Here is a 25,573-nt window from a genome sequence, read left to right on the forward strand (position 1 = left end):
GCTGGCAGCAGCGAGGCTGGGCAGGCCTTCCTCAGGCCCTGTGGAGCGGCTCCAGGGCTGGCAGGCCCGTCCTGGGACCTGGGCCCAGACACGCTCCCCAGGTCAGCAGAGCTGGTGGGCCCTCCCCCAGGCGCCTCTTCCCACCTGCCCGCCTGCTAGGTGCGCGTCCTCCAGAAGGAGCTGGCTGCATCCACCTCTGAGGACACCCACCCGTACAAGGAGGAGCTGGAGACGGCCCTGGAGCAGTGCTTCTACTGCCTGTACAGCTACCCCAGCAAGAAGAGCAAGGCCCGGTACCTGGAGGAGCACTCGGCCCAGCAGGTGAGGGGCTGGGCATCGGGTGCACCAGGCCCATCACGGGCGGCTTCCCAGCAGGAACTGCCTGTGGGACTGTGAGCTAATTCTCCGGAGATGTGGCAGCACGGCCGCTCTTCAGGGGGCTCTTCCCCCTTGTTGGGTCATTCGGGTAATTCCTTAGAGAGTTTCCGTTCATTGGTGTTGGGTTTTGAGACTTCAAGTGGGTGTTGCATGGCTCCTGACCGCGGTGAGTGCAGCTTTGCTCTGAGGGAGCCCACCCCCGAAGCGCACGCTCCTGTGGGCAGAGGTCTGCTGTGGCCCCCCTGGTGTGCAAACTGCCTGGCCCAGAGCAAGCCCTTGCTCAGTGTTTGGCAGCCAGGTGACTGGCCCTCAGGCGTGGCCGTGTGGACTCACAAAGCGAGCCCTCAGCCCTGGCGTCTGTCTGTATAGAGACCAGGCTTGCGGTGGTTCCCGTCTCTCCCCGTCACACGTGTCGGTGTGGGGACGGCTATCTGCGAGTGGGTGTTTCAAGTGCACAGGTACCGTTTCTGGCTCTCCTGTGAGTGGTGACCTTGTTGCCAGGGGACGCCGAGTGTTTGCGTGAAGAGCTCCCACTGTGCATGCCCCGGACTGCGCTCCGACTGCCTCTGTCTGCTTGCAGGTGGAGCTGCTGTGGGAGGACGCCCTGTTCATGTTCGAGTACTTCAAGCCCAAGACCCTTCCCGAGTTCGACAGCTACAAGACCAGCACCGTGTCCGCTGACCTGGCCAACCTCCTGCGGAGGATTGCTGCTATCGTGCCCCGCGCCGAGCGGCCCGCCCTGAGCCTGGACAGAGTGGCCGCCTACATCGAGGGCACCACTGCCGAGGTCTGGGCTGGCTGCCAGCTGGGGCCCGTCTCCCGTACCCCAGTGCCTGTGCACCTCGGCCCCTCACCCTTGCCCTCTCGCCGGCCAGGTGCCCTGCCTCCCCGAAGGGGCCGACCCCTCCCCTCCAGTGGTCAACGAGCTCTACTACCTCCTGGCCGATTACCACTTCAAGAACAAGGAGCAGTCCAAGGCCGTCAAGTTCTACATGCACGACATCTGTGTCTGCCCCGACAGGTGAGCAGCTGGCTGCCAGAGGGCGGGGCTGCTGCCTCCTCGTGGGCAGGGTGGGGCGGGGTGCCCCTGCTACGTGCAGGGCCCTGGAAGGAGGAAGGCGAGAGCGTGGAGTCCTCTTCCCCAATCCCAGGTGGCCCTCTGCTCCCGTCCCCCAGCCCTGGAGAGTCGCCTGGACGCCTGCTTCCTCCAAGGCCACATCTCTCGTCCTGGCTGTTTTCTTCTTTGGGGCGGGGCTACCGTGGTTGGTCTGACCTGTGAACCGGTTGTATCTGAGGCTCAGGCTTTCTTCCCAGTGAGCAGGCCCCGGTGGCCTCTGCCCGAAACGCAGGGACTGGCCTGCCCCTCCTGAAGGGTCGGCTCAATCATGAGGTCCAGTTGTTGGACTGAGAGCCAGCGGAGAGCCAGCCATGCCTTGGAGGGCCAAGGTTGAGAGAGGCCCCTCTGTGGGTGACCTGTGTCTGAAGGGTCTGAGGGGCACTCATGGGCAGCCTTCCTGGGCAGTCTCAGGGATGGGGAGGTCTACTTTGTCAGACCTCCAGGCCAGGGAGTGCGGGTCTGGGGTCTGAGGGGAGAAGCCAGCACGTGCCTCTCATGGCTGAGGCAGAAGCTGCCTGGAGGAGCCCTTGTCCGTCCGCGCACTCATGCTGGTGACCAGGGCGGCGGATCCTGCTCTGGCCACCTGCAGGCCCGTGGGCACTGCTGTGGCAGGGTATGGAGGGAACTGCCCAGGCGGAAGGCCCCCAGCTATTCCCACTGTGCTCCCCCCAGCCCCCTGCAGGGAGAAAGCCTGCTCACCATCCGCTCAGGCCTCCCCTCTTCCCCGGGCCTGGGGGGCAAAAGTGCCCAGGAGAGAGCCAGGGAGCTTTGTGAGCTGGCGGGCTCCCCGACGTTGCAGGCCCGGGGACGCCAGGGGCCAGCTTTACAGCTCTGCCCAGATGGGTGGAGACTGGCAGCCACCGGAGGGCAGTGTGTCCGTGTGCACGCTGCCTCTCTGTGCTTTGCGCTGAGAATGCTGGACTCTGAGGGCCCACGTGTGGCCTCAGATCTCAGAGGCCCCTGCATTCTCCTCCGAAGCCCCTCTGGGGTGGTCTCAGGATGCTGGGTCTCGGGCATTGTGTGGTCCCCTCATGGTCATCTGGCTGCTGGGGCCTGCCCTGGGTCCTGGGGACAGCCAGTGGAAGCTGGGTGGCGGGGGTCTCGGGATCTGAGCTGCCCCAAACTGAGGCTCAGGGAGGCTACAGGGCACGAGGTCACAGCTGCAGGACAGCCCCTGTGTGCTCCTCGGAGCTGCCCTCTGGGGCCGCCCTCCAGGCATTGAAGCAGAGGGCAGCAGGGTGGCAGGCCTGGCTGTGCCAGGGCCGTCTTGTCAGGGTAGTGCCCGGGCGCTGGTGAGGTGCCTGGAGACCTGTGCCCTGTGCTCTCCTCGGGGTGGGTCTGCGGGCCAAGTCTCTGGCTCAGGGGAGCCCGTGGCAGCAACACACTGAGCCGCACTCCATCGTGGCCACAGGTTTGACTCCTGGGCGGGCATGGCTCTGGCCCGGGCCAGCCGCATCCAAGACAAGCTGAACTCCAATGAGCTGAAGAGCGACGGGCCCATCTGGAAGCACGCCACGCCCGTGCTGAGCTGCTTCCGGCGGGCGCTCGAGATCGACAGCTCCAACCTGTCCCTGTGGATCGAGTTTGGTACCATGTCCTACGCCCTGCACTCCTTTGCCTCGCGCCAGCTGAAGCAGTGGAGGCCCGAGCTGCCAGCCGAGCTCGTGCAGCAGGTGAGGGTGGTGGGGAGGGGCTGAGGCCCTGCCAGCTGGGTGCCTGCCTGCTCCCCGCACGCCCTGGCTGGGGCGTGACGCTGGTCAACACGGGCTTCAGGGCCATGGCGGAACCGCTGTCTCCTCCCGCTTCTTTCTGAGGGGCTTGTTGAGTCCTTGTAAGATTGTCAGCACTGTGCTGGGATGTAGTGTGGGTGCCGTAGGGGCTCCTTTGGCTCCTTGAGGGGTCGCAGAGGAGCTTCGCGGTGTGTCCAGGCGTATGTGGCAGGACACCTTTGTCCAGGGAGGTTTCCCTGGAGAGCAGGCACAAAGGGGCCTGCATGTGGACTGTCTGTGATCAAGGCCGTTGATGGTCGTGGGGCCGCAGGGAGGCCTGGGGACAGCAGACACTTAGCCAGTGGGACCCTCGCCCCGGGCGAGCACCGTCTGCCTGCGCTTGAGCGAGGTCTCTGTCACCAGGCCGAGGACCCCCCAGCACCCTGCAGAGTAGCACGTGGGCTCCCAGGGCCCTCGGCCTCGTGTCTGCCCTGACCTCCCCGCAGCGTGCTGAGCGGGGGCAGCCCGGGCTTGGGGAGCCGTGAGGAGAGCGCGGTGCAGGAGAGGCTAGTGTAGAGCTCCCGGGGGCGCCCCAGGGACTGTTGGGAGCTGTTGGGGGCCCCAGAGTTAGAGGAGGGCCCGGGGTGGTCCAGGGGCCGCTCTCAGGGCTGTTGCGGGCCCCGCAGTCAGACCAGGGTGGGGCGTGTCCCCCTTCAGTTGGAGGAGCGGCGGGACAGCATGCTGGAGACTGCGCGGCACTGCTTCACGTCGGCAGCGCGCTGCGAGGGCGATGGGGATGAGGAGGAGTGGCTCATCCACTACATGCTGGGCAAGGTGGCCGAGAAGCAGCAGCAGCCGCCCACCGTGTTCCTGCGGCACTACCGGCAGGCCGGCCGCCTCCTGCACGAGGAGGCGGCGCGCTACCCCAAGAAGATCCACTACCACAACCCCCCGGAGCTGGCCATGGAGGCCCTGGAGGTGAGGCGGGGCGGGGCCGGGGCCGCGCAGCCGCGCTCGGCCTCTGGGCGGCGCTGCTCACGCCGTGTCATCCCCGTCCCAGGTGTACTTCCGGCTCCACGCGTCCATCCTGAAGCTCCTGGGGAGGCCCGATTCCGGGGTCAGTGCGGAGGTCCTGGTGAGCTTCATGAAGGAGGCTGCAGAAGGGCCCTTTGCCAGGGGTGAGGAGAAGAACGCGCCCAAAGCCTCAGAGAAGTGAGTGGGGTGCTCCTGGTGGCTGGGCAGGGCGGGGTCTGTTGAGCCGTTGTGAGCTCTGGAGTCAGGCCAGGCCCCAGGCACCCAGTGGCGGCCGGGGTCCTTCTGTTGAACCGCAGATGCAGAGTCTGCGTGAGCGCCCTGCACCTCCCCATCACCTCCCAGCACAGCTCTGCCTGTGTGGACGCTGCTCACTGCAGCCTCCAGTCCCAGACCCAGGCAGGGGTCCTCTCTAAGCCCCCCTAAGCTCGGGGCGCTGGAGCTGTGGTGTGATTGCCTGGCAGGCCTCCCCGGGTGTGGGTCACCCGGTGTCCATGTCCTGGAGCTTTGGCTCAGCTCACCCCATCTCTGGGCCCACGCCCAGCTGGGCTTCATGCTGTCACCTTGTGGGGCAGGGGCACACGTGTGGACGTCACCCAGGTGGGGTGCAGTATGCCCAGAGATCGTCGTCAGGAAGGGCCCCCTAGGCACAGCAGGAACAGGCTTTGTGCGATTGTGTCTTTTTTTTTTTTTAACTTGAAAATCATATAAATAATATGCACATGCACACTAGTTGTAGAAGCTTCCAGCAGGTGTGAGCGTGGACTGACGCGTGCCAACCCACCCGTCTGCTCCTGGCTGCTCCCCAAAGCGTGCTCTGTGCATCTGCACACTCAGATCCTGGCTCTTGTACTGTATGGAAGCATGCTCCCATAGGAGCTGGAGGGTTGGCGGTCCCCATGGCGGGTCTGGGACTGACTGAGGCGCTCCCCACCTGCCAGCATGTGCTCCTCCTGCATGGAGCTCAGGGCACCGTGCTTTCTGCGGCCGTTTCCTTGTGCCCGTGTGAGCGTGGCCACACACTGACCAGGATGAGATCCCTCAGGCCCCAGGCATCACATGAGGTGCTGCGGGTGTCGGGTGGGGGCCTCCAGGAAGGCGCCTGCCTGTTGTGAGATTTGAGGTGGCAGCAGGCGCAGCCGTAAAGATTGGGCAGCGACTGGTTAGGGCCAGAGCCCAAGTAGGGCCCCTGGGGCCACCCTTTCAGCCCTGGGACAGTGTCACCCAAGGAGATGGGAGCCATCTGAGGGGATGGTTGCCACCCCAGGGGACAGGGGTCACCCGAGGGGTTGGGTGCCACGTGGGGACGGTGCCACCCGAGGGGATGGTGCCACCCGAGGGGACAGGGGTCACCCAAGGGGACGGGTCACCCGAGGGGATGGTGCCACCAGAGGCGCTGGCCCTGCCCCAGCGGATATGGACCGTGACGTGCCCGCCCTCTGGCCCGCAGGGAGAAGGCCTGCCTGGTGGACGAGGACTCCCGCTCTTCAGCTGGGACACTGCCGGGCCCCGGAGCCCCGCTCCCGCCCTCTGGCCCAGGTCTGACTTCCCCACCTTACACAGCCACTCCGGTTGACCACGATTACGTCAAATGTAAAAAACCCCACCAGCAGGCGACGCCGGACGGTACAGTCCCTGTTCCCCCCCTGCCAGCCCAGGGCGGCACGCCAGTCCCGGGGGGCGCTTCGGGCGAAGAATCACTGTCGTGTGAGGGGTGCCGGGTGTGGGGTGACACGGGCAATGTTGCGGCTTCATTAACCTCATGGACTCACCGTGACCCTCTGCTCCTCACATGCTCAGGGCCGCCACCTGCCCCGCCCCCGGGGGCCTCCCCGAGCCCGCCTTGCCCGCTGAGGGCCGGGGTGCCTGCGGGCAGCCCGAGCCGGCCCGGTGCTGCATCCCAGCACAGCCTTCTCATGGCCGGCCAGGGCCGTGGGGATCAGACAAGCTGGTAGGAGATCGGCCGGCTCCCCACGCGGGCCGGGCAGGTGGCGGCCAGCCACCACATCCTCACTAACACTGCAGGTCTGCATGCCAGCCTTGCAGCTTGGGCTCCTCGCTCTCCCTCACCTGCACGGCGCGGGCCCACCTGGTGGGCCTGGAGGGCCGCTCAGTGGTGACACTGACCATGCTCGGCCTCCCAGATCCTTGCTCCCGCATCACTTGGCACAGCAGGACCAGGCCGGGGCTCCCAGAGGGCGGGCGTGGGAGCAGGGCCCCCGCAGTGCCACAGGAGGGCCCGGGCATGCGACTCCTCGGGGTGCCGTCTGTGACCTGAGAGGAGCACACGCTGGCTGGGTCCCCTCCGGGGCTGTGGGTGTGCGTGTGCGGATCTGCATGGGTGGTCTGAGCATGTGCTGTGTGTCCGAGCGTGTGCTATGTGTCTCCGTCCCCTCCTGCCCACTCCCCGGGCAGGGAGCACAGACCCAGAGCTGGCCGGCCTGCCCTCCCACTATGACCCCACAGATGTAAGACCTTCCCCACTCCTCACCTCAGGGTGAGCTCTCTTAGGACCTTTCACCTTGAGGACACTGAGAAAACACTGGAAACGAGTCCCTGCTTGGGAAGTCCTTTCTGCCAGGCACTCTCTGGAGGATTTGGCACCAGGCCAGCCTCAGGATTGGGAGCACCGCTTGGGTGCCCACCCTGGCACATGCGTGTGCGTGGCGCTGGGGAGCAGAGCACTGCGGACAGGTGCTGGGGTCACGTGTGCTGGGCGCCTGGCTCTGGGATCATGTGCAGGGAGCCGCACACACTGCCCAGGTGCCACCTCAGCCCTGCAGGCTACCCTGCTGCCCACTGGACGGGCCGCTGAGCGCCAGGCCCATCTCAGGCCACGCTGCTCCTAAGGACACCTCTGCCCCGGCGGGCAGCCAGGTCAGCTTTTACCCTGAGAGAGACTGGGAGAGGTGCCAAAAGCTGGCCAGGGTCTGTATAGGGAACTTGACTGCTCACCATCTTCGTGATCACTTAGCATAGCGTCAGAGGCCCAGGTGCCCTCTAGACTGCCCACACCAGGGTGGGGAGCTTTCTGCCGCCTGCCCACAGCCCTGGGGAGAATCCCTGGAACCAAGCGGTCCCCGGGCAGAGGGACGTGCGCATGGCTGACCGAGGGCCCCGGCTGGACCGAGAGGGACAGACAGCACGGGGCCTCTGCTCCGCAGTACTGCAGCCTCACCCTCGCTCCGCCCATCTCGGGAGATGCTGTTGAGGATTTCAGCGCCAGAGGGCGTTGGCGCCTTTGGGGTGCTTCCATAGACGGCCGTTGACCCGGGCTTGAGCTAGCAGGATGAAAGCCCTGAGCAAGCCCTGTGCCCCCCCATGCTGCAGTGTGCGTGTGTGTGCGCATCCATGTGCGTGTGTGTGCTCATCCGGGTCCCTCCAGGAAGCTCTGTGTGGCGGCTCCAGGCTGGATCCTGGGTGTGGTGCCTGGTGCCCGTGCTCACGGTCACCTGGCGGGCTTGGCCGTGGGTCCTGTCCCTTCTGAGGGAGCGGGCCGAGGGCAGCTGGGGTCTCAGGTGGGCAGCGGGGAGGCCCCTGCAGGCCAAGGGTGCTGAGTGTGTGTGTCTTCCTGGTGGGAGTTCACTGCCGGCAGGGTCCAGGGAGTAGGCCTGACAGAGCAGCCTAGCCCTGGCGTGGACGGGCCAGGCCTCTCACTGTCTCCTGACTTTCTCCATGTCACCTTGGAGTCCCGGAGCGGGTGGGGGCCTGGGTGTGGGCCCTCTAGACAGCCTTATGACTGCCCTCTGGGAGTCCTGCGCCCTGAGCCAAGTGTGGGCACCGCCCCGGTCCACTTGGACGGGAGCAGGTGTGAGTCTGTGAGCTGTGGACAGAGGGCCTCTCAGGGTGGGAGGCCTTCCCGAGGGGTGAAGCTCAGTCAGGACGGGGGTGTGGGGGGTCTGGAGGGCGGGAGCTGCTGGGCTGGGGGGCTGTGGTGCCCGTGGGCCCGTGTGCATCAGGAGCCCCAGGGTTGGTGGGCCGTGTGGGCCCTCGGGGAGCCCCCGCAGCATCCATTGTCACTGCCACGCCGCCATCCCCTTGCCTGTGTCGTGTCCATCTGTGCCCGTCCCCACGGTCACCCACGCTGCCTCCACCAGCATTGCCCGTGCCGCCCCTAACCCTGAGCGTACCACCCTGGCCATCCCGCTTGCGCTGCCCCGGCTCGCTTCAGGGACCGAGCTGACGCATGCTGCCTCTCAGTCCGGCTCCCTGCTGCCCGCGGCTGGGGTGCCTCCACGTCGCAGTGCTGTGTTTGGAGAGAGTGTGTCTGACATGCTTGGCTTCCATCCCGGCTCCAGCCAGACGCACTGCAGCCCTGGCCTCCCTGCACCGCCCGCCTGCCTGGCGGGCCCCTCCGTCTGCACGCCTGTCGCTTTGTTGCTTTTCACTTGAAAAGGTCGCAAAAGCGGCAGACTCTCGCGTGGTCTCTGAAGGACAGGGGCTGGGCGTGTGTCCGGGCTGGGCGGGGTGCCGTCCTCGAGGACAGGCGCACGCAGGGCAGGCTGTGTTCTGGGCACAGACCTGCCCACAGCGCCCAGGCGGTCCTATCCCCACAGGGTGGGCCCAGTATCGGGCCAGGGAGGGGACCGGGAGGGGGCAGGGTCCACGAGCCTCCTCTTCCTGCCCTCCCTGGTCCTCAGGCTGCAGCTCGTTGTGGCATCTGGGGAGTGTCTGCTGGGTGCTCAGCCTGGGAGACGGCGCCGTTGGGAGAGCCTAGATGAGGCTTCGGTTGGGTCTGTGTGTCCCTGGGGCGGCGCTTGTTGCCCCGAGGGAGCTGCTTCTGGGGTTTGGTGGGTTGGGAGGACTTCCTGGAGGAGGGCTATTTCAGGCGAGGGACCGTGGGAGCAAAGACATGGAGCTTGGAGACTGTCATGGTGTTCAGACGCTGAGTGACCAGGTGGGAGAAGAGAGACCTTGAGGGGAGGCTGCTGCTGCCTCTCTTGGGAGTGTAGAGTGGGTTCCTGGTGGTTTTTCTCTGGGGCATCTGTCCAGTCTCCTGGGCCTGTAGCGAGGGGACCCATTCCACAGCCAGCCCTGCTCCCAGTGGATGAGTCCTTTCCTGGTGGTCATCAGGGCCTGACTGGGGCAGACCCTGTCAGTTTAAACAGTTCTGAAAATATTGATTGCAGTCAGGTTGACTTTTCTTAGAAGCCTGTTTTCTGGCCAGCAGAACGGGGGTCATCCTGTTGGGGTTCAGCAGCCAGAGTGGCCACAGTTCTGACCACACCGGCATACAGTTCTTTCCTTGAGCCTTCATGTAGCTAAGCTAATAGACGGGATGGCTGTGAGCCGTTTCTACTCGTCCTGCTGGAGCAAATGGAGAAAACACAGCAGGGAGTGTGTGTCTTGTCACCAGAGCCTTTTCAGGCTGGCCTGGGAGTCTTCAGAGTCCGGGGGTGTGGGCTGAGTCAGACCTGCCTGAAGAGAGCCCCAGGGGACAGCCCGCCTTGAGTCACCGGGTCGGGCCCTGCTCCCTACACCTCCAGCTCTGTCCCCTTGCCCTGGGCGCCCCCTGGTGGGGGGGGAGGGGTGCCTGGGTGGTGGGTGGTCCCCAGGGTCCACCGTGTGCCTTTCCCCAGAAGGCCCTCCTGTCCAGCCCTGTGGGTCTCCCAGCTCTCCCCTGGGTCTGGCCCTGCCTTAGGACTGCGGCCCGGAAGCCCCCAGCACAACCCCTACAAAGGCCTCATGGAGGCTTGACTGGCTTCTTGGTATGAAACCTTGCTTGCTTCGTAGTACTGAAAATCAGGATCATTTTCAGCAGCCTCACGCTGATCCTCTTAGACACACCCAGAGGATAGGAGAGGCCTGTCCCGGGGCCCTGAGTCCCCACTGGTCCTGAGTTCCCATGTTTGCAGCGACACACGTGTCCTCTGGTTCCTGGGCACGAGCACCCACACACTCTTGCTCCCCAGGGCCCCTGTTCCCCAGAGCTGCAGGGTGCTGTCTGACGGTGGCCCTGCAGGCTTCAGGTCCTTTCCCTGTCCCTGCTGACCTGTGGCCTTTTGTGACGGTCGTATTTTCTCTCTCCGATTGGTTTATTCACAAGTCTTTTTGCAGAGTAACATAGCATCTTCAGGGACTGGAGTCTGTCCTCGGGTGACACGGTCCCACTTCACGGGCAGTGTGCCCCTCTCCTTCATCAGGCCCCTGTCTTGAGCACAGGCAGCCCGCACTGCGTGGCTGCGGTTCTTCTGTAGACAATGATCCTTCAGAGAACGTAAACATGGAGAGGAGGGCTGGGCGTCTCTGACATGCTTGTGTCAGTCGTTTTGTTTCTCGACAGTGATCTTTCTGCTTTTGTGTGTGTGTGTGTCTTGGGCTTGGGATAGCAAGTGTAGGGCAGAAGACCCTGAAGGCAGTGAGGGTCACACCCGGAAAGGGCTTCGCTCTGTGCTCCCAGGCGCCAGGCGGGGCCGAGGCGGAGGCCAGGCGGGGCCGAGGCGGAGGAGGCGGAGGCCAGGCGGGGCTGGGCTCTGGACTCCAATTCCCCCGACACTGCCCTGTGCTCAGGGCTGGCTAGTCTGCCCGAGGTTTCCTTGTCTCTGCCTCCCACTCACTTCATGCCTCTGTGTGGCCCTTCTGGGGGGGGGGGGTTCCTCCGCGTCCTTGCCCCCCTCCCTGCAGCAGAGTTCTTCCTGGAGCTGGCACCTGCTGACCTGGGCCGGGCCCGGCTGCTCTTCTGTGGTCTGCGTGCCGCCGAACAGCCGGCAGGCCAGGTCCCTGCGTCTCCAGGTCGGAGCGCTGGGGCCTGGGGCCTCGCGCAGGACAGACATTTCCCGCGGGGCTTCAGCAGCCCTGTGCGGCCTGGTGCCGTAGGCTTTGGTCCCTTGGGCAAAAGGTCCCGCCAGGGCTTCACGCCCTTCCCCCAGCTGTGGCCCGCACCCTGGGGGGGTCCCCGGTCTCCCCTCTCCTCTCTTCCTCAAGCAGCTGAGAGGTGGTGGAGAGATGCCCCGTGGGTGCCCCCACCTGGTGTGTGAGCCCAGACCCGCCACACGGTGGCTAACGGCGTGGCCAAGTCCCGACCCTCCCAGTTGTGTGCACCTGTTATGGTGGGAGTGCCCTGCAGTGGTGTACGGCCGCTATTGCGTCTCCTCCCAGCCCCGCGTTCCAACGCATCACCCTGGTAACTCGCGGTCAGCCGTGGGGGAGCGTTCACTCTGCAGCAGCCAGGGATGTTACAAGCGCAAGCTTGTCCCCCAGAGCCAGCTGTCAGACACGCACTGGAGTACTGCTCCCTGCTCCCTGGGGAAGGAAGCCCCAGGATACTGGTGCCTCTGGGGGGGCTCGATGCCTCCAGGGCGGCGTGCCAGGCAGTGAGCAGTGGCTGTGGGGGACTCCCGGGGAGGCCCCTCTGGGCCCTGCTGTGTGGCTCACCCGCCACTGCTCTCCTTCTCCCCAGAGCGCAGCCAGGACAGCATGGCTGTGGCGCTCTCGGACTCCAACTCCACCCAGGACTTCTTCAGTGAGCCCGCCAGCTCCCAGGAGGGCTCCCGGAGGCCCTGCGCAGAGAAGAGGCCGCCTGCTCCTGGCTCCCAAGCAGGACTGCCTGGTAAAGACCTTTCGGCGGCCACAGAGGAGAAAGGTACGGAGCCCTGACTCGGCGCGGCTGGACAGCTGGGTGTCCTGGGAGTGGCCTGGCCTCTGCCCTGGTGCCTCCGCTGGTGCCCAGGACTGTGGTCGGCTGAATCACTCACAGGCCGGGCCCCGGTGCTTCTCCCGAAGGGTGGGAGTGACCCCAGGCCTGCTTGCGGGTCGTGGGGTTCAACGCAGTGTCTCAGGAAGGTGACGCTTGGTGAACACTGGTGATGCTGGCCTTGTCAGACTCCCAGGGCCAGAACAGACCCACACAGTGTCCCGTGTGTCACACATGCTTGCTTTTTGGTCTGAACCCCCACTTTCTTGGCAGGACCCTGATCTGGCCCTGGGGTCTGCCTAGCTCCCCACCCCTGGGATCTCCAGGCCCCACTGTAGAAGCCGGTGGTCAGCCCCACTTCTGGCCTTGCTGGGAGGCTGCAGGCAGGCGGGCAGTCCTGGCCGTGCTCTGAGGCCAAGGCTGGTTGGCCAGCCATGGATTTTGAAAGCGTTCCCACGGTGGCCCGGCTGGGGCTCACAGCTGCTTGGCAGACAGCAGCAGCAACAGCCAAGCCTCCTAGCATTCCTGGGAAAAGCACTGGCTGTTCCCATTTACTAGACAAGTACCTGAGGTCCAGAGGGCGTAGTCTGCACCCTTATCTGCTCCCCCATGCTACCTGCCTGGTGGGAGGGTGGTAACCTGTCCCCAGGATCCAGGCCTGGCTCCAGAGTCGCCACACAGGCCCTAGATGGGACAGTCTGTTTCAGAGGCTCACGTGTGGGTGTGGCCATATGGCCAGAGCCTTGTGTGCTAGGGAGGCCCCCAACTGTCTGCTCCCTGCCACCTCTCCTTGCTGGCCTCACAAGGTGAGGCCACCACATCCCTGTGGGTCGGAAAAAGTGTCCCCCGAAGGGTCAGGGATGGGGCATTGATCGGGGGTGGTGGGTGTACTGGGTTGGCGCAGAGTTCCTCTGGTCATTCCTTGAGATGGGGAGGGAGGCTGGGGTAGGGGCGCCGAGCCTGGAGCAGGCGCTGCCCTGGGTGGGGGCGCCTCAGCTGCCCTCTGCAGACTGTGACCTCATGCCCCTGCGCCCCGCTCGCAGCCCCACTCTGCTGCGCAGCAGCTGAGCTGTCCTGTGTTGTCAGGGAGGAGACGGGAGGCCGTGGAGGCCTCCGTGGGGCCCCCCTGCTGCAGGGCGGCGCCTGTCCCGCCGTGCGACCGTCACCGGTGCCGATGGCCACAGGGAGGGCTCCAAACCTGAGGTGATGTGCTTTGCTTGTTCTCACAGGCGGGAAAGCTGAGGAGTCCTCAGAGAGCACCGAAGGCTCCCGGGCCACCGAGCAGGGCAGCCAGAAGCCTGCTGCCGACCCCCTGGGTCCCGCTGGTGGCCCCGCCAAGCCCCAGACGCCTGGGCCAGCCCCGGGGGATGGGAGGAAGCGGGCGGACGTGCCCGGGGAGCCGCTGGTCTTCCCGCAGGGGCTGCCCGCTGGTGCGGAGGAGCAGAGGCAGTTCCTCACGGAGCAGTGCGTGGCCTCGCTGCACCTCTGCCTCGGCCGCTTCCCACAGCACTACAAGAGCCTCTACCGGCTGGCCTTCCTCTACACACACAGCAGGACCCACCGGGTGAGCACCCGTGGCAGCCCCGGGCTTACGTGGGCAAGGGCGGCTGGGTGGGGGCGCGGCCCGTGTGGGCCTCCCAGCATCTGCAGCCCTGGCAGCCTCCTCCAGCCCAGTGGGCGGACTGTGTAGACGCAGCAGCAGGGCCCCGGGCGTAGGGGCTCCCACGCTTCCCACTAGGCTTCCTGTGTGGGCGCTTAGCGTCGGTGGGGGTGTGAGGTCTGTCTGCGTCCTTTCCTGGGCTCCCCGCTTGCCCAGAGGAGCTAGGGAGACATCCCCCCAAAGCTGCGTTCACATGGGGCAGATCTGCAATACACCAGTGAGCCGATGAGGCAAGTCTGATTGTGACGAATCCCACAGGGAAGGTAGTGGGGTGCAGGCAGGCTGGGGTGCCGCTATAGCTGGAGGAAGGCACCACGTTCAGAGCCCGCAGGTGGAGGGGCCATGGTGGCTGCAGGGAGGGGAGGGTGTTGCCCAGGTGAGCAAGCGGCTAGAGGGGTGGCCCCAGGGTCCGGCTGTGGCTTCCACTCTTGTCTGGCTCCCCCGCTCAGTAAGGCCTGGGCTCAGGAGCCGCTCCCCTCCAGAGGCCTGTGCTGGGGGCCTGAATTGGCAGGGAAGGCAGACAGCCTGAGACAGAGCCTGGCGCTGGCTGTAGCGGGAAGCTCCCTGACAGCTGCTGTGGGGGTGTGGCGCAGTGCGGAGTGGCTGTGTGTGTGGCAGGCCGGCTCCCCAGGGCAGGGCACACAGGCGCTGCAGCCTGGTGGGGGCTGCGGGCCGTCCGGCTTTCCCGGCCCCCGCTGTGCATTCCCACCCGCCTCGCTATGCCCGGCCATGCCCGGGCCTTCTGCACCCAGCAGACCTGAGTTTGGATGAAGCCCCTTGGGAGCAGTCTCTGGGGCCTGCGGGTGCCCTCCCCTCCTCCAGAAGCAGCGTTGAGATGGGGCCTGGGGGGTGAGGCTCAGGGCGGTCACCAGCTGCTGGAGGGAGAACAGGGCTGCGGTGCAGGCCGGGGGCCCAGGCGCCTCTGCACACCCGCACATGGCTTAAACCTGGCCTGGGGCTGGGCCGTGTGGGCTTCTCAGCCTGTGTCCCTGCTGGGCGGGCCTTTGAAAAGCGGGAAAGCACACCTATGTCAGCTAGAGAACTCAGGGGCGCTGTCCATAGTTCTGCTGGTGTGAAACAGGCCGCCCTGTGTGCGCATATGCACACACGACGGTGACCACTGGGGGTTGCGTCCTTTCTGCTCGACGCCAGGCAGCCCGGCTCCTGGGGCCCAGACCGTCTCCAGCGCCACCCCCACACTCTCCCTGGGCCTGCTCACTGTCGGCCCTGGGCTCATCTGCAGGAGAGCCCAGGTTGTCTGGGTCCCCTGTGCTGGGCTGATGGGCTGGGGGTCCGTGGGGTGGGCGTGGGCCCAGTGGCCGGGACGAGGCCGCCCAGCTGGTCTGTTCTGCGGAGCCACACCGCACTCTGCAGCTCTTCAGTCCCCGCGTGTCCCTCCCAGCTGCCTGCTTCTCTGAGATGGAGTTCCCTTTCTGCAGCAGCTGGGGGCCCCGCAGGCTGCTGTTTGCTCCACACAGAGGCTTTGCTGGGTGGCTTTCACACACCTCGCTGCCTCACGGGCCGGGCGCCAGGCCCGGTTAGGTAGCCTGCTGTCCTGGGACCCAGCCAGAGCTCTTGGTGGCCTGTCTCTGACCAGCGCTGACCACCTCCCACGCAGCTGTTGGGAAACAGACACTTCCTGCTGTGCGGGTTCAGCAGCAGTCCGTCTCCTCGTCAAGCCCGCCTGCGCATGGCGGTGGCATCTCCGTGCTCCCCGCTCATGGATCTGTGGCTGCCCGAGGCAGAGCAGCCTCAGCGGGGCCAGCCTCAGACCCCTTGGGTCCTGCCCAAGGGCCCCACCCGAGAACCACAGCCCGTCTCCTCCGTGTCAGCACCATCCAGGGTTGCGGCCCTCCCAGCCTTTCTGTAGTTGTCCGCCCCTGAGGACCCTTGACATCTCCCAAGGCTGCCCTCCAGCGCAGGGTCAGCTTTGCTTACCAGTTTGGCCTCAGACTCCTGCCTTGGGGCCCCCCAAGGTGTGGCTCCTGCTGGCCCGCGGTGGGGGGGGCATGCCTGAGGACATAGGCTCCCAGGTGCTCCCACACCTCGGGGAAGGTCACCGCACCTGAGTTCAGTGCTTGCTGCTCTGTGATTCTGCAAGGACATGGTCTTGGCAGGAGTTTGAGTCCCAGGCCGTGGCATTACTCATAAAATTGTGGCTCCCAGCATCTACACGGGCCACTCAGAGGCCTTTCAGCACAGGGTCCTGGTCTTCGCTGAAGAGTGACCCTGCATGGCTCCACCAGCCTGCTGCCGCCGCGAGGGATCAGGACTGAGTGGGTTACAGTGTGGTCCTGGAGCCAGACAGTCTTGGAAAAGGGCAGAACCGGAAAACTCACATGTCCCAATGTCAGAGCTCACTGTAAATCTCTAGTAGTCAAAGCAGGGTGGAATATTCAGTTCAGTTCAGTTCAGTCGCTCAGTCATGTCTGACTCTCCGTGACCCCATGAATCACAGCATGCCAGGCCTCCCTATCCATCACCAACTCCCGGAGTTCAGTCAAACTCATGTCCACAGAGTCGGTGATGCCATCCAGCCATCTCATTCTCTGTCGTCCCCTTCTCCTCCCGCCCCCAACCTTTCCCAGCATCAGGGTCTTTTCCAGTGAGTCAATTCGTCGCATGAGGTGGCCAAAGTATTGGAGTTTCAGCGTTAGCATCAGTCCCTCCAATGAACATCCAGGATTGATCTCCTTTAGAATGGACTGGTTGGATCTCCTTACAGTCCAAGGGACTCTCAAAAGTCTTCTCCAGCACCACAGTTCAAAAGCATCAATTCTTCGGCGATCAGCTTTCTTCACAGTCCAACTCTCACATCCATACATGACCACGGGAAAAACCATTGCCTTGACTAGATGGGCCTTTGTTGGCAAAGTAATGTCTTTGCTTTTTAATATACTATCAAGGTTGGTCATAACTTTCCTTCCAAGGAGCAAGCGTCTTTTAATTTCATGGCTGCAGTCAGCATCTGCAGTGATTTTGGAGCCCAAAAAAATAGTCTGATACTGTTTCCACTGTTTTTCCATCTATTTCCCATGAAGTGATGGGACCAGATGCCATGATCTTCGTTTTCTGAATGTTGAGCTTCAAGCCAACCTTTTCACTCTCCTCTTTCACTTTCATCAAGAGGCTCTTGAGTTCCTCTTCACTTTCTGCCATAAGGGTGGTGTCATCTGCATATCTGAGATTATTGATATTTCTCCCGGCAATCTTGATTCTGGCTTGTGCTTCTTCCAGCCCAGCGTTCCTCATGATGTACTCTGCATGTAAGTTAAATAAGCAAGGTGACAATATACAGCCTTGACGTACTCCTTTTCCTATTTGGAACCAGTCTGTTGTTCCATGTACAGTTCTGACTGTTGCTTCCTGACCTGCACACAGGTTTCTTAAGAGGCAGGTCAGGTGGTCTGGGATTCCCATCTCTTTCAGAATGTTCCACAGTTTATTGTGATCCACACAGTCAAAGGCTTTGGCATAGTCAATGAAGCAGAAATAGATGTTTTTCTGAAACTCTCTTGCTTTCTCCATGATCCAGCGGATGTTGGCAATTTGAGGGTGGATTATTATTCAGCCTTAAAAAGAACGGACATTCTGATGCCTGTACCAACACGGATGTCCTCAGTGAAATTAGTCAGACGCAAAGAACGAATCCAGTAGAAGTTCACTCAGGTGTGGCCCCAGGAGCTGCTGTTGAATGGGGTGGGGCTCAGATGGCAAGGTTAAGAGTTGCAGGGGCTTGAGACGCGGCTGCACAGCGGCGTGAACGTACGAGGTCATGAGCTGCTCACTCAGAAGCGGCTCCCCTGGTAGAGTGCGTGTTGCGTGTTGCGTGTTGCGTCACAGCCAGAAGGAGGACCAGTGTGGCGCTGCTCTCAGGGTCAGTCACAGGCCAGCGCAGGCGAGTCGGGGGTCCTCGAGGGGGGGGGCGGGGCCTGAGGCGCCTCTGCTCCAGGTGTGTGAGGACAGGCAAGCTCATGCTGCCCGCCAGGTAGGGACGTGCAGCCGGCCTTGTGAGCCCTGAGGCAACCCCTCATGGAAGGAACTTGGGGGGAGACACTGGCCTCACGCCGGCCCCAGCCTCCTGCCTCCCAGGGATGCCTCCCTGGGAGCTTGGCAGGGGGGAGGCGGGGCAGGCCGGAGGCTCCTATCACTGAGGTCAGGGCAGGCCAGCTCCTGGGAGGAGGAGTGGGTGTGCAGATAGCGACTTTCCCGTTGGCATCCTGGTCCTAGGAGTGGCCCAGTGGCCACTGCCATCCTCCACACAGGCAGCGGAGGCCTGAAGGGGTGGTATCGCCAGGGCTGCAGGGCACCCCCACATGGGCCAGCACGCGCATATAGCTCTGCCAGCAGGCCCTGGTGCCTGCAGGCCTGTTTGGGGGGCAGCGGGCGTGTTTCTAACAGTGCAGCCTCACGCGCCGGCCTCCTGGCTCAGGAGCTGTCTGCAGGAGGCTGGTGGACCAGCCCAGTCTGTGCTCCCCTCAAGGGCCTGGTGTGCAGGCCTGGCCCCCCCTGTGTCCACCTCGAGGTACCGTGGCCAGCAAACCGCGGCCTGAGCCGTGGCCAGAGCCCCTCCCCACAAACTCGCTTGCCCCAGGGTCCTGTAGCACCTGGCTCCCCTGGGCTCAGGCCTGTCATCCACAGCTGACAAGCGGATGGGCCCTTTGGGCCGCTGGGGGACCCTGGCAGACAGTGGGGTGCTGGATCCCTGCAGCATCTTGTGCAGCTGGTCAGGGCAAGGTATCCCCATCTGTGCCCTCCCCAGGCAGTCTGAGGCCGCACTCTCCTAGGTCAGCTGTGTGGGGCGTGAAACCAGCTCGGAAATGCACCCACGGCCAGGTGATCAAGCCAGGGCCGTGGGCACCGCAGGACAACTGCGGGTGCTGCCGCTTGGCTGGCGCAGCCTGGAAGGAGGGGACCGCCCCCTCCCCCTGGGTGCCCGGAACTGCCCACACACTCACTCCCAACCTACTTCTTGCTTCCCCAGAACCTCCAGTGGGCCCGCGACGTGTTGCTAGGCAGTGGTATCCCGTGGCAACAGCTGCAGCACATGCCGGCACAGGGGCTCTTCTGCGAGAGGAACAAGACCAATTTCTTCAACGTGAGTACTTTGCCTTGTTGATTTCCGCGGCTGCGGGCTGGCGGCGCCCATCATGGGTGGCGGGCGTGGGAATTGACCCTGGGGTAGTCGGGAGGGCGGCGTCCTCAGAGGCCTTGCGGGGTGGCGCAGGTGAGAGTGCGCCAGGCTGGGGAGCGGGCCCTGCTTGCCTGGAGGCTCCTGGCAGGTGGCTCCCCTTCCAGGCACCTGTGGGAAAGGCCTGCAGAGCCTGGTGGGGCTCTGGGGCCGCGCAGGGGGCTCCGTGAAAGGGGCCCCAGGCCCACGCCCCGCTTCCCCCATGGGGGCCTGGGCACCTGGGGTTGACTGGGGCCGCGCTGCCACAGAGAGAGCAAGTGTGGCCAGTGCCGGGCTCTCAGCGCCCGCTGTGCCCCACGCAGGGGGCCCCGCCCCACGGGCCCCAGGGGCCTGCAGCTGCCCCCGGCCGGGCCGCCCTCCCTCGCTCTGCTGGCACAGAGACCGCTGGTCTGCACTCTGCACCACCTCACCTGCGGGTCCCCCGGCCTGCCCCGCTGTCCTCGGGGGGGGGGCTTTGCATGTCACATAGATCCTCTGAGCTTTGCTTTCTCCTGTGTTTTCCTTGGTCCCCTTTCACGCCTTGAGAAACAGGATGGCAGGATTGGCCTGGGCTGGAGCCGGGGGGTGGTCTTGGGTCTGGAAGGGTGTGGCAGACGCTGGCTCTCGAGCTGAGAGGTGGCCAGGTGGGAGGTGTCTGGGTCCACGGCGCTTCTCCTCCTACTCAGGCGTGACCTGGGGTCGAGCGGGGCTCTGGAGCTGGAGGCGTGCCCCTGCCAGCCTCTCCCTGAGAGTGTTCCATAGGCAGCTGGTGGGCAGACCCCACAGTCAGTCTGGGTGGTACCGGGGGTTTGCAGTGTGCGAGGGCCTCCCTCCCGCCTGGGTGCCCAGGCCGCAGCCACTGCCCCTCATCCTGTGGGCGTCCTGTGGCCTGCCCGCTGCGGAGCCCGCTTTTGGGGCTGGGGGGCCAGGATGACTCTGCTCCCTCCCAGTGCGCTGGCGTTGCTGCCGTGGCCTGGGGTGGGGCTGAGGCCTGGGGGCTGGCCCTGAGGGGATGCTGGCAGGGCCGTCACGGCCCCCTCATTCTCGGGGCCGGGGCTGGGAGACCCACCTCCCGCTCGTCACAGGCACTGTCTGACAGCTGTTGAGCCGCGTAGGGCCACTCTGTGACTGCCAACACTTGAGTCGCACGGCTGAGCCCAGCCGTACCCCAGCCTCGGGCGCCCTGCCCTCCGCAGCGGCAGCATGGGGGCAGCGGCTGCTGCTCCTTGCAAGTGCACGGGTGCAGAGTCGGACAGGGCTGTCGTGCACCTTTAGAAAACACACCTGTGTGTCTGTGGGGGGTGGTTCTGGCACTGGTGTTTTGACCCTGAGTCTTGGGGACATTCCCTGAGGGCTGCAGGGCACCCGTGGCCGTGTGTGCATGTTGGCTGCGGGGCTGGGGGCCCAACACCATGTGTCCCTGGTGCGGCCCGGCCCGGACGTGGGCGGAAGGGCGCCAGGGCAGAAGGGGCACCGGGCCTTTCTTGGGGCGTGAGGGGGCTGGGGGCCCCACGGCAGAGACCGCGTGCGGCGTCTGAGGGAGAGGCATGGACTTGGCGCGTGTCCCGCCCCCAGCCTGACCAGGACCCCGGCTCCCACCCTACCCTTCACTGCCCTGGAAAGTCCCATCTGTGGACTGGGCTCACGTGGGCTGGATCCCAGCCCAGGTTTGTATCTGGGGCGGCCATGGCCCCAGCGCCCCCAAACCCCGACAGGCAGACCGGCCGGGCCTTCGCCAGAGCAGACGCAGGGTTGCTTCACAGGGCTGGTGGAGGTCCTGTGGCCCTTCCCGCCTGGCGTGGTCTGGCCTGGGCCCCGGGGAAGGATGGGTAGATGGCGTGTGGCCGCGTGACTCAGTGGTTGCTCGTCGAGATGACCGTGCAGGGAGTGGGGAGCCCAGCATGGGCGCACAGGCCGGCAGGAGGCAGCGAGGCGGGGCTGGGCCTGCAGGTGGCGCCCTCCTGAGCCAGCGCCAGCCTTGAGGGGCCGCAGAGCAGACCAGGGCCGCAGAGGCCGGGGGCGCGTCTCCGAGGCCTAGAAGCTTCCAGGGCTTTTTGGGCAGGCCTGTGGTGGCTGGAGCCGGGCTGCTGTGTCCAGGGCACACCTCTCTTCCTGGTGGTCGATTCAGAAACATTCCCGTGGTAACGAAACCAGATGGCGCTCCTCTCTTCCCCAGAACGCTCACTGATTTCAGCAAGCAGGTTCTTTTCCTGTTTCAACCCAGTTTCCAGGCCGAGTGAAAGAAACGACAGGAGTGGCCCAGCGGGCACTCTTCCTGGGTCCTGGGCTGTGCGGCACCCCAGCAGGGACCCAGGCGGGAGGGAGTGGGGCAGAAGTGCGGGCCACCGCTGCCCTTGGGCCTGCCCCCAACTCAGGCTGCAGGGACCCACGGCATCTGGGCCAGTCCCTTGGCTTGGCAGGCTGGGCTCCTGCCGCTGCACTGCTCACAAGGCCCACACCCAGCACGGCGTTGTCCCAGGCAGGTGGTCACGATAGGCGGGTGGGAACCCTCGGCATGCTCTGGGCCCTGAGGACTGGAAGGCGGCCTGCTTGAGGCTTGATGGTGGGTGCAGCAGGGGTCCTGGTACAAGAGGGGCCTGGCTAGAGGGTGGGGGCCTCGCCCTGGCTCAGGTGGGGCAGCCTGAGACACGGACGTCACTGTCCACACACATCCCTGGGCTCGCCTGTGCGGCCCGGCTTCCGTGCCTGCCCTCCCCCCGCGGTTGAAGGCTTTGGCTCTGTTGGTGCAGCAGTGTGCCTTCTCAAGGCTTCCTCTCCTGGCATCCAGGGCTCCCACGCATGCCCGACCCGTCTACCCTGCCGCCCGGGCTCTCAGAACCAAAGCGACTTGCATCTCAGCCTGTCTGTGGGGTGCCCAGGGCGACAGGGGCCCCTTCCCATGCCCAGGCCTGTCCCTTTGCCCTGGGGGCCCTGTCATACTCGGCAGGCACCACCCTGGTGGCCCTGTCTGTCCTGACTTCACGCTGCTTAAAGCAATGGGTGAAGTGGTTGTCAGGAATCGTCTCTGTGTCATGGCGGGTCTGGGCCCTGGGGCTGAGTGCTCCTTAGGGCCCTGGTGGGAGGAAGGCCCTGCTCGGGAGCCTGCGGGGAGCGCCTGCCGGACGGCAGGCATCCATCCCACCCTGACTGCCTCCAATGACTGGTGACTGGGGGTCTGCCAGCCCCACTCGGCTGCAGAGGCCGGTGCTAGGGAGGGCCAGGCCCAGCTCTCGGCCAGGGGCCCCTGAGTTCAGAGACAGTGTCCAGCGAGCAGGCCAGGCCTCGGCCAGCACCTGTGCCCTGGGGAGAGCGCCACTGTGCTGGCTGGACGCGGCCTCCAGGGCCCGGAGCTCCCCGTCAGTGCCTGGTGGGCAAACGTGACCCGCTCCTGCCCTCGAGAGCCTTGGGGGTCTCTGCCCCAGCCGTCTGCAGTGGCAGGCTCGGCCGCCCTCCCCACCCCAACCCCTGCCCTCTCCGCTTCATGCCTGGGGGCTGGTGGGCAGCCCTGCCTCATGGTCTTGCATCCACCCCTGCCGCTGAGTCACCGCACAGCCCCAACAGCAGCCCCAAGTGCAGGGCCTTCGCAGGCTCAGCCCAGGGAAGAGGTGCTGCTCTGCACACGCTGCATGTTCCTGCCCCCCGGGTGCCCGCTGGGGCCAGGGCCAGGCTGGCCCGGAGAGGACACCGCTGCTGGCAGCAGCCCACGGCTTGTCCAAGGCTGGTCCCGCCACGTCCGTGTCCCTCGGCTCAGCCAGCTGTGACCAGTCCCATCCTGCCCACACCTCGAGGCGCTTGTCGCTGGATGTGGAGCCGACTCGTGCTGGGCCCGGGGCCGGCTGCGCTGAGAGAGGTCCTGGGGCCCCAGGCCCACGCGCAGCAGGATGGGCAGTTCCGTCTCACGGAGGTGCCAGCAGGGGAGGCACCCGGGCCGGTCCTCACTCCCAGTCTGGGCCAGAGGAGGGATGAGGGCCTCGCACTGTCTTGTGTCGAAGCCATGGCTGGCGGGAGGGTGAGGCAGGCGCTGGCCCCACGCTGGGGTCGGCCCACCGGTGATGAGGGGCACGCGTGGCCTGGGCAGGAAACCACGGCCTCCCTGGGCACGGGCCTGAGGACACATGGCCACAAGGGGCAGGTGTGTCCCTCCCCATGGCCTGCACCGCTCCCTGAGCTGCTGGACGGGAGGCGGGGGGCCATGAGCACAGCACCAGTGTCCTGACGTCAGGGTGAAGGACCCCCGGTCAGCTCAGGGGGGACTAGGGGACAGCAGAGAAGGGGGTGTTCAAACTGAGGACACCCTAGCCCCGGCCGTAGGGATCCCCGGTCAGGTCAGGGGGGACTAGGGAACAGGAGAGAAGGGGGCATTCAAACCGAGGACACCCCAGCCCAGGCCGTAGTATGGGTCTGTCCGCCGCGGTGCTATTTTTAGCATTGTTGAAATGATCGATGGGCTGGTTGCAGAAGCAGAGTAAACAAAAGAGTCACTTCAAGTTCTCCAGGGAAAAAAGGCCCAGTTTTTAAGAGCCTTTAAAAGGTTAGCAAACTTGTGATTTCTTAGCTGCGCCGAGGTCTCCTTCCTCCCGTGCCCTGGCTCTGCAAGCTTGATGGACTTTGTGGCCTTCTCACGCTGGGCCCAGTTCGATCTGGAGCAGGTACCTAAGGCCTTCGGGTGCACAGGATGCCCAGGCCCCACCAAGATAGGACCACGGCGGTCATAGATCTCTGCACAGCGGGGCTGGGAGACCCTTCCAGATGGGCTGCCCCGACCTGCATGCTCGCCTGGCCCCTGGAGGCCAGTGTGGGCTCACTGTGGTGCCCCCTGCCAGGATGCTTGGGCAGAAACAGGCAGTGGGGGAGCTTTAGCCCCTGGCATCCTTGAGCCCACTGTGATGGCCCCCCAGGGGGGTGCGGAACTCAGCCCAGGGCCCACATCCTGCAGGTGGCCTCCACGCCAGAGTTTCTGGCCAGCCCAGGCCAGCAGTCGGGAGCTTGGCTTGTGGCATTCCTGAGAGCAGTCTCCAGCAGGGACGCCTTTCCCACTGTGAGTCCTTTCTCAGAAGCTGGCTCCTGGGACCGGTGGCCCCGCTGAGGCTTTCTGAGGCAGGCACGTAGCAGGCTCTGCTCTGTCCCCTGGGATGCTGCCCCGGGCCAGGCGCCGTCTGGAGGACCGCTGTGGGGCAGCTTTCACAGGAGGCCCAGGGTTTGGAGCTGCTCGGACCTATGATGGAGAGGGCTGGGGGGCGGGGTGTGTCTGCTGGGGCCGTGGGATCTGGACCCGGTGGGGCTCCCTGAGGCCCTGGCTGGGGTGGCGGTGCCGCAGGGACCCACCTGGGGGAGGAGGCAGGGCTGCACCAGTCTGTTTGGTCCTCTGGGCCCACGGGCACCCAGCTCACTCCAGGTCCAGGCCCTCCCCGTGGCGCCCAGCCTGTGCGTGGGTGGTGGCCCGCAAGCCCAGGCACAGGGCGGGTGGATCCCCCAGGGCGTGGAGCTGACCCATTGTCATTCCCTCAGCTCAGGAGTGTCCTACGTGGCAGCCACCAGGGCTGGGCCTGAGGGCCGCCTCCCTTGCCGTGCTGGTCACCCTGTGGGACCTCAGTCCATGCATCCACACCAGGCCTGACCTCAGGCCTCCTGTGCGCCTGCGGGGGGCCCGGCACACCGCCCTGCCCGTGGATTCAGCCCACTGTTGACTTCCTGGTCCAACCCCTCTGAGCTCAGTTTCCCCATGTCTGAAGGCCGGCCAGCTGGATGAGGTCAGTGGTTTTCCAGCCATTTTTCCAAAAGCGCTTTCTCACACACCCCATTGGCAAACACGAAAGGGCAGCAGCTCCCAGAGTCAGGAAGGGCTGGGCCCACCTGCTCTGGCCACTTGGTCCCTGGAGGAGGGGGCCTGAGACCGGGGGAGATCCAGGGTCCCCGCCCTGCCACCCCTCTGCCCGCCAGCCAGGGCTTCCCCGCTCGGGTGCCAGGCTGCCTTTCCTTCCACGTTTCCTACTTGGAAAGTTTGACCAAGTAGCTTCTGAGAGAGTGGCATGGAGTTTGAAATCCAAACCAGAGCAGCAGGCTCTAGGAGCGCCCCCACCCCCCGCCTGGTTTCCATGGTGACAGACTACGGGGGTGGGGGGGGCCCCACACGCCCCTGGGGGTGGAGCACAGGCTCCCTTACAGGCCTGGCCGGGGGCACACGCACACACATGCGCACCCTCGTCCCCAGCCAGCCCTGGGCCTGCCCCACACCTGGCCCCACCTGTAGCTGGTGGCTTTGGACAAGCTGGACAGCACTAGTTAGACTTAGCTTCTTGGATGCCGAGTGGGCCTTACCAGACCCACCTCGGGGTCATCGAAGACCGTGTGTGCCTTGGGGCCACTGCGTCCAGGAGTGGGTGCAGGAAGGCCCCACGGGTGGGGGCGGCCACAGCTGGCATAGGGACCTTGTGGAGCAGAGCTCACCGGCCCAGTGGGAGGGGGTGCGGGGGCTCAGGGCCAGTTGGGAAGGATGTTGCAGGAACGTGGTTGATTGAAAACAAATTCCAAAATGTAGACCCCTGATTACGTGTAGGAAGTTGGAAACTAGGGTATGCCACAGCAGGTGGAGCTTCCCCAGCAGGCCCAGCCCTGTCACCAGGCTGACAGCCTCGGGCTCCATCCCGCGCCCCCTCCCCCGGCCCCGGCCCCGGCCCCAGCCCCAGCAGCGCTGGCCTGGGCTTCATTTCCAGCTAGAGGACCAGCTGACCCTCCTTAGATGGGCTGGGGCGCCCTGGGCTCCAGGACCCCTGTGAGTGGGGATGACGCCACACACCTGTGAGGGGGGCAGGGCTCCACGGGCCAAGCCTGTTCCCCTCTGGCCGTCCTGCAGGAGACGCTGGCTGTGTCTGTG

At 65.0% G+C, this 25,573-nt stretch overlaps 1 protein-coding gene across 1 annotated transcript in view; it reads left to right on the top strand.

Moving 5' to 3' along the window:
• Positions 1–25,573, top strand: part of CABIN1 (calcineurin binding protein 1) — a 72,781-nt gene that overhangs the window by 29,369 nt on the left and 17,839 nt on the right. The window contains exons 23-32 of the mRNA XM_088827866.1: positions 160–321; positions 959–1,165; positions 1,254–1,399; positions 2,907–3,168; positions 3,922–4,182; positions 4,265–4,416; positions 5,687–5,862; positions 11,636–11,818; positions 13,099–13,433; positions 18,514–18,627. Coding sequence (XP_088683992.1) covers positions 160–321; positions 959–1,165; positions 1,254–1,399; positions 2,907–3,168; positions 3,922–4,182; positions 4,265–4,416; positions 5,687–5,862; positions 11,636–11,818; positions 13,099–13,433; positions 18,514–18,627 — 1,998 coding nt within the window. The remainder of the gene's footprint in view (positions 1–159; positions 322–958; positions 1,166–1,253; positions 1,400–2,906; positions 3,169–3,921; positions 4,183–4,264; positions 4,417–5,686; positions 5,863–11,635; positions 11,819–13,098; positions 13,434–18,513; positions 18,628–25,573) is intronic.

Source organism: Moschus berezovskii, chromosome 19, assembly GCF_049115385.1.
Source record: "Moschus berezovskii isolate FMDL1 chromosome 19, NW_MosBer_1.0, whole genome shotgun sequence".
Lineage (NCBI taxonomy): Eukaryota > Metazoa > Chordata > Mammalia > Artiodactyla > Moschidae > Moschus > Moschus berezovskii.